Below are 7,832 nucleotides of genomic sequence, written 5' to 3'. Positions count from 1 at the left end.
TGAGTCATTAAATGTTTACCTAGACCTGAAAAAGTATGCTGTGCCCAGTCGGCATGAGCAACCACAGTTCTTTTTCGGCTTGCAAGAGTCGGAGCTCCAGGGGTCAGGTCAAAAAGTATAATACAGCACCAAGACAGCAACACACACAGATTCACCTTTAGGTTGCTCAGCATTTGTCTAACCATCTTGACACATTTTTCATACATATGAAATGAGAGACAGGCCAGGATAAAGTGTTTTGTCAAAGATGGTAGAAGTGTTGAGTGAGCATGCCTTGGCTATGGCTTTTAATTCTGCAGTTCATTACTAAACCAAATCTAATCTCTCTCATCACCCAGGACCACACAAGCCTGTACCCATCTGTCCTAGAAACTGGCTCCACTTCTCCTGTACCCATTAGCAAGCTGTAACGAATGTCTAAAACTAGCAGCTCATTACCTACTTTGTCCCTGGGGCCCATAATATTTAGCCCGCAGAATCCAATCGCCAGTCATAGTTTCACAGCCATACCCAGAATGAAGATCCTTTAGGTATTCAGCATTTTCCATTGCCGAAGATAAAGGAAGCAAATTAATTATTTACTCAACATACAAATTCAGACGTTCATGAGAAAAAATAATCTTTTATTTCAAGTAAAAGTTTTTTTTAGAAAATGTCAAGCATGTGGATTGGGATGAGTGGTGCAAACTCACTGAATTTTAGGGGAAATAGTCAAGGGTTAGGCATGGATTAACTCACCCGGGCTTTAGATTTCAAAATCCACTTGCCCCAAGACTAGTTAGCAGTCAGCAGCCCACATCTCGATAGTGATAATTTATGACAATTTAACTTGAGAGGAGGTTAATTTTCCTGTCAGGCAAAAACGACTGTGAAAAGGTTCTTTCTATTGCTGCATAACAAACAATTTTAAGGTTGGGTGATCTGTTTTTCGGCACTTTGCTAGAAGCCTATTTGCAAGGCTTATTACTCACTAAAAAAACTAAACCAAGTTTTGATGGTTACACAAAATATTTCAAAAACGGATGCAAATTCAAAATCAACTAAAAGCTTTAAAATATAATTGATGAATGGCACACAACTATTATCTTGTAAGGTCCTTTGAGATAATAAGACAATGGCAAACACTAAAGAGCACACCTGGGAATCTTCCAATAAACCTATATGCTAAACAATAAACAGATAAATAACTGTCTCCAGGATCTCTATGGGACCTTTTAACATAAGACACTGATGACTTGAATACTCTGCATTCTGTTCTACAGATTAAAGGTTTCCAATTATAATTATACTCTAGGAAAAAATACAAAGCTTGAGGTCTCAACTCATAGACGTTCTCATAACGCATTAGCATATGTCTCGGGGTTCTTAATCAGCTGTGCTGAATATTGAAAAAAAAGTCCCATTTTACAAGCACCTAGTCTGAGCTTACAGAAGAAACATGCACAAACATTAAATAATTCTCAGTGGATTCTCTTAGGAGTATTGTATGGTAAGCAAGGCCTGCCTATGCCTAGGTGTTCAAATGAAGACAACCCCTTATGAATTAAAAATTCTTTGCAGCGGGGAACATGAAACACAATCTGCTTTCAAACTTTTAGTGGGTCCTTTTGCGTTCTTTCTCCTTGAATGGATACTCTCTTGAATTTACACTGTGATTTTCATGTACTGGGAATATAGTTTCTTAAAATCTGTATTCGTGTAAGGACAATAGTTGACAACAAAAAACGCAAACTAAGGAAATATTGCCTAGACTTTCCTCTGGTATGGTAAGAGTGCCAACATCCACCACAACACTTACATTGGACCTACAGGCACCATTCTATCCAAAGGTTGGATCTGTAGCAAATTAATTTTGCCTTCCATGCAATGTGTACCCAGCTCTAAGGGAGCAAGCATTCTTACACCTACCATAGGCTGCCTTTTATGGAATTCACTAATCGATTTCCTACTTTTACAAAACTCTAGCATGTCCACCGTGGTTGATAGTCAGATGCAGTTCACATAGGCTTGTTCTCTTGAAACTGGTTTACTGCTACTGGCGAGCATACTGAGCATTTTATTGCTGCTGATCCTGATTCATCACCCAATTCACCAAAACAAATTTCATTTCCCTGACATAAATATGTGGTATTAAGGCTAAGAAATCGCCGGTTCCTTGTTGCTAAGGAGGAAGATGTCACAATCAGTGACATGAGAAGTATGGTCTACTGTCTCTCAGATTTTTTTTTTTTTAGGAATCAGAATATTTTGCAGATCGAGTCCAACGCCACACAAGCATATCCTCCCCTGCGATGCGATGCGATTCTGTCCTGATCCGGGATTCATTAGCAGACAGAAAATCTACTGCTTTGTGCCAGACTGGCAACATTTGTTTCCTGCAACAAAAAGCAAGAAAAATTTACTCCAAGTAAGTCAGAAAATAAACTGTGCAACTGTACATGACATTAAGTCATTGAATAGGTTTTGATCTCAACTTTCTCTCTGCGGATTGAATCATAGCAAGGCAATGAGTAAAGAAACTGTTTAAAACTTTCAGAGGGATCAACAAGCGAAGGTACTGCAAACACCATAAGGCATTTCGAACTGAACTAGTGTATGGTCAAAGATGTGGGCCTGTACTAATGTCTTTCCTACAACCTTTTGGACACACGACCATACGAGTGTCTGTTCATCACTGGACCTTTAGACATTTTAGTGAACATCTATGAAAAAGACACCAGAAAACTTAAAAACATTCTTTCTAGCCACAATCATTTGCCCATGCAACCACCGTCATTCGCCACACACAACTACAGTCATGCACCTCACGCAACCACCATCATGTCCTCTACAAACCATCATAGACCTATGAAACCACCATCATGTGCCCCACTAAACCCCCACGACAACCACCATCAGTTGAAAAAGGTGAAAATAAAATATTAATTAACGACTGAGCATGTTAAGCAGTGTGTGTGAAAAGTGTTTTGATTGCGTGATTAGCTAGAGTGAGGATAAGAAAATTAGTTACTTACGTTTAACTGTAGTTCTCCAGTATTGGAATCTCTCATAGAGTCACATGCTTGAATCATTCCCAGTCGTCGAGATGGAAGCCCCCGGTACATCAAAACAGAAATATAGAAGCAACTGCAATGAAAAAAAGTCCTAAAGGCTTTCACTTTAATAGCCTATCCTTGTCTCTATGAGTAAAAAGGACCAAAGCAAGTCCCAGCGAATCAGGCTTCCCCTCCCTCTAAAACCCTCCACAGTGAGAAGCTCCATTTCCTCAGATTTTCCAAAGCAAGAGTGCAAGAGTATCTGAAGAAGACAGGCAACGGTGAGCTTCCCAGGGGAGGAGGGTGGGTTGCATGTGAATCTATGAAAGATTCCAATACTGGAGAACTACAGTTACAGGTAAGTAACTAATTTTATTACTCCAGTATTGGAACTTTCAAAGATTCACTTTCTTGAATCAGAATAGCAAGCAGTAATGAAGCACATTGTATAGTATATATCCACACACACATATATTATATATGTGTATATATATATATATATATATATAGAGAGAGAAAATGTCACTTACCCAGTGTACATCTGTTCGTGGCATGAGATGCTGCAGATTCACATGCTTTGCACATCCCGCCATCTAGTGTTGGGCTCGGAGTGCTACACGTTGTTTTTCTTCGAAGAAGTCTTTCGAGTCACGAGATTGAGGGACTCCTCCCCTTTCGGCTCCATTGCGCATGGGCGCCGACTCCATCTTAGATTGTTTTCCCCGCAGAGGGCGAGGTAGGAGTTGTGTATCATAGTAATAGTGCCCATGCAATGGAGTAAACATGTATGTACATAATGTAGTTTAAAGTGATATATTTACAAATTTACAAATGTTCAAGATCAACTTCGAAACGGCTACAGGCTCACGGGGAGGCGGTGGGCGCATGTGAATCTGCAGCGTCTCATGCCACGAACAGATGTACACTGGGTAAGTGACATTTTCCGTTTGATGGCATGTGTAGCTGCAGATACACATGCTTTGCATAGACTAGTGAGCAGTTATCTCCCCAAAAGCGGTGGTTCAGCCTGTAGGAGTTGAAGTTGTTTGAAACAAAGTTCGTAGTATTGCTTGTCCTACTGTGGCTTGTTGTGCTGTTAACACATCCACGCAGTAGTGGTTGGTAAACGTATGAGGCATAGACCATGTGGCTGCCTTACATATTTCAGTCATTGGAATGTTTCCTAGAAAGGCCATAGTAGCACCTTTCTTTCTAGTTGAGTGTGCCCTCGGTGTAATAGGCAGTTCTCTTTTTGCTTTGAGATAACAGGTTTGAATGCATTTAACTATCCATCTAGAAATGCCTTGTTTGGAAATTGGATTTCCTGTATGAGGTTTCTGGAAAGCAACAAATAATTGTTTTGTTTTCCGAATTTGTTTTGTTCTGTCAATGTAGTACATTAACGCTCTTTTGATGTCTAATGTATGTAGTGCTCGCTCAGCTACAGAATCTGGCTGTGGGAAGAACACTGGTAGTTCTACTGTTTGATTCAAGTGGAACGGTGATTTTTGGTAAAAAATTTGGATTTGTCCATAGAACTACTTTATGCTTGTGTATTTGAATAAATGGTTCTTGTATGGTAAATGCTTGGATTTCACTGACTCTTCCTAGAGATGTGATGGCAATTAGAAATGCAACTTTCCATGTTAAATATTGCATTTCACATGAGTGCATGGGCTCAAAAGGTGGCCCCATGAGTCGTGTTAAGACAATGTTGAGGTTCCATGAAGGAACTGGTGGTTTTCTTGGTGGTATAATTCTTTTTTAGGCCTTCCATAAAGGCTTTTATGACTGGTATCCTAAACAGTGAAGTTGAGTGGGTAATTTGCAGGTAAGCTGAAATTGCGGTAAGATGTATCTTAATGGATGAATAAGCTAGTTTTGACCTTTGCAAATGTAGCAAGTAGCTTACGATGTCTTTAGCAGATGCGTGTAAGGGTTGAATTTGATTATTATGGCAATAATAAACAAACCTTTTCCACTTATTTGCATAGCAATGTCTAGTGGTTGGTTTTCTAGCTTGTTTTATGACTTCCATACATTCCTGTGTAAGGTTTAAGTGTCCGAATTCTAGGACGTCAGGAGCCAAATTGATAGATTCAGCGATGCTGGATTGGGGTGTCTGATCTGTTGATTGTGTTGAGTTAACAGATCTGGTCTGTTTGGTAGTTTGATATGAGGCACTACTGAGAGGTCTAGTAGTGTTGTATACCAAGGTTGTCTTGCCCAAGTTGGTGCTATGAGTATGAGTTTGAGTTTGTTTTGACTCAACTTGTTTACTAGATATGGAAGGAGTGGGAGAGGGGGAAAGCGTATGCAAATATCCCTGACCAACTCATCCATAACGCATTGCCCAGAGACTGATCTTGTGGGTACCTAGATGCGAAGTTTTGGCATTTTGCGTTTTCTTTTGTTGCAAACAGGTCTATTTGTGGTGTTCCCCAACTTTGGAAATAAGTGTGTAGTACTTGGGGGTGAATCTCCCATTTGTGGATCTGTTGGTGATCCCGAGAGAGATTGTCTGCTAATTGATTCTGTATCCCTGGAATGAACTGTGCTATTAGGCGAATGTGGTTGTCTATCGCCCAATGCCATATTTTCTGTGTTAGGAGACACAACTGTGTTGAGTGTGTTCCTCCCTGTTTGTTTAGGTAATACATTGTTGTCATGTTGTCTGTTTTGACAAGAATGTGTTTGTGGCTTATCAGTGGTTGAAATGCTTTTAACGCTAGAAATACTGCCAATAGTTCTAAGTGATTTATGTGAAACTGTTTTTGCTGAGAGTCCCATTGTACCTGAATGCTGTGTTGATTGAGGTGTGCTCCCCACCCTATCATGGAGGCATCTGTAGTTATTACGTATTGAGGCACTGGGTCTTGAAAAGGCCGCCCTTGGTTTAAATTTATATTGTTCCACCATTGAAGCGAGGTGTATGTTTGGCGGTCTATCAACACTAGATCTAGAGGTTGACCCTGTGCCTGTGACCATTGTGATGCTAGGCACTGTTGTAAGGGCCGCATGTGCAATTTTGCGTTTGGGACAATGGCTATACATGAGGACATCATGCCTAGGAGTTTCATTACTATTTTGACTTGTATTCTTTAGTTTGGATACATGACCTGTATTACATTGTGAAATGCTTGTAGTCTTTGTGGACTTGGAGTGGCAATCGCTTTTGCTGTGTCGATTGTTGCCCCTAAGTATTGCTGTGTCTGACACGGCTGAAGGTGTGACTTTGTGTAGTTGATTGAGAAACCTAGTTTGTGTAGGGTTTCTATGACGTACTTTGTGTGTTGTAAACACCGTTCTAGTGTGTTGGTTTTGATTAACCAATCATCTAGGTACGGGAACACATGTATTTGCTGCCTTCTGATATGCATAGCTACTACTGCCAGGCATTTTGTAAAAACTCTTGGCGCAGTTGTTATTCTGAATGGCAACACCTTGAATTGGTAATGTACCCCTTGGAATACAAATCTTAGGTACTTTCTGTGTGAAGGATGTATTGGTATATGGAAATATGCATCCTTTAGGTCTAGTGTTGCCATGTAGTCTTGTTGTTTGAGCAGTGGGATAACGTCTTGTAATGTCACCATGTGAAAGTGGTCTGATTTGATGTAGGTATTTAATGTTCTGAGATCTAATATAGGTCTCAGTGTTTTGTCCTTTTTGGGTATGAGAAAGTACAGAGAGTAAACTCCTGTTCCTTTCTGTTGAATTGGTACTAATTCTATTGCTCCTTTTTGTAGCAATGCCTGGACCTCTAGTCCTAGAAGATCCATGTGTTGTTTTGACATATTGTGTGTTTTCGGTGGAACGTTTGGAGGGAATCTGAGAAATTCTATGCAATAACCATGCTGGATAATTGCCAGACCCAAGTGTTTGTTGTTATCTCCTCCCAATGTTTGTAAAAATTGCTTAGTCTCCCCCCCCACAGGTGTTATGTGTTGGGGATTTGTGACTTGGAAGTCACTGCTTGTTTTGAGGAGCTTTGGAACTTCCCTCTATTCTTTTGGAATTGTCCCCCTCTATATTGTCCCCGAAAACTTCCCCGCTGATATTGACTTTGATAAGTGGGCCTTGTTTGTGAGGTTGTGGGTTCTGTAGCTTGTCCTCAAAACACCCCTCTAAACTGTGTTTTGCTAAATGTGCCTTTGCTCTGTGGGGAGTAGAGTGCGCCCATGGCTTTGGCCGTATCAGTGTCTTTTTTAAGTTTTTCTATAGCAGTGTCCACCTCCGGGCCAAACAACTGCTGTCCATTAAAAGGCATATTCAGCACGGCTTGTTGTATTTCCGGCTTGAATCCTGACATACGCAACCATGCGTGTCTCCTTATTGTTACTGCAGTATTTACTGTCCTTGCAGCTGTATCTGCTGCATCCACTACTGACCTATCTGATTATTTGAGATACTTTGTCCTTCCTCCACCACTTGTTGTGCCCTTTTTTGGAACTCTTTGGGTAAGTGTTCTATGAAATGCTGCATTTCGTCCCAATGAGCCCTATCATATCTTGCCAGAAGTGCTTGTGAGTTGGCAATGCGCCATTGGTTTGCTGCTTGTGCTGCAACCCTTTTCCCTGCAGCGTCAAATTTGCGACTCTCCTTGTCTGGAGGTGGTGCGTCTCCCGAGGTGTGAGAGTTTGCTCTCTTGCGAGCTCCCCCTACTACCACAGAGTCTGGTGTTAATTGCTGCGTGATATACACAGGGTCTGTAGGCGGTGCCTTGTACTTTTTCTCCACCCTTGGAGTTATGGCCCTGCCCTTCACAGGCTCCTGAAACACCTGTTTGGAGTGTTT

The 7,832-nt window shown here is 41.0% G+C and overlaps 1 protein-coding gene across 3 annotated transcripts in view; it reads right to left on the bottom strand.

The window, feature by feature from the left end:
* Positions 1-602: 602 nt before the first annotated feature.
* The window catches only part of LEMD2 (LEM domain nuclear envelope protein 2), a 241,448-nt gene continuing 234,218 nt past the window's right edge, over positions 603-7,832 (bottom strand). For all 3 annotated transcript variants that reach the window (XM_069238854.1, XM_069238852.1, XM_069238853.1), the window contains exon 9: positions 603-2,375. In XM_069238854.1, coding sequence (XP_069094955.1) covers positions 2,231-2,375 — 145 coding nt within the window. In that variant the 3' untranslated portion in view covers positions 603-2,230. The remainder of the gene's footprint in view (positions 2,376-7,832) is intronic.

This window comes from Pleurodeles waltl, chromosome 6, assembly GCF_031143425.1.
Source record: "Pleurodeles waltl isolate 20211129_DDA chromosome 6, aPleWal1.hap1.20221129, whole genome shotgun sequence".
In the NCBI taxonomy this organism is placed as follows: domain Eukaryota; kingdom Metazoa; phylum Chordata; class Amphibia; order Caudata; family Salamandridae; genus Pleurodeles; species Pleurodeles waltl.
This window is presented reverse-complemented; position numbering and strand designations above follow the sequence as displayed.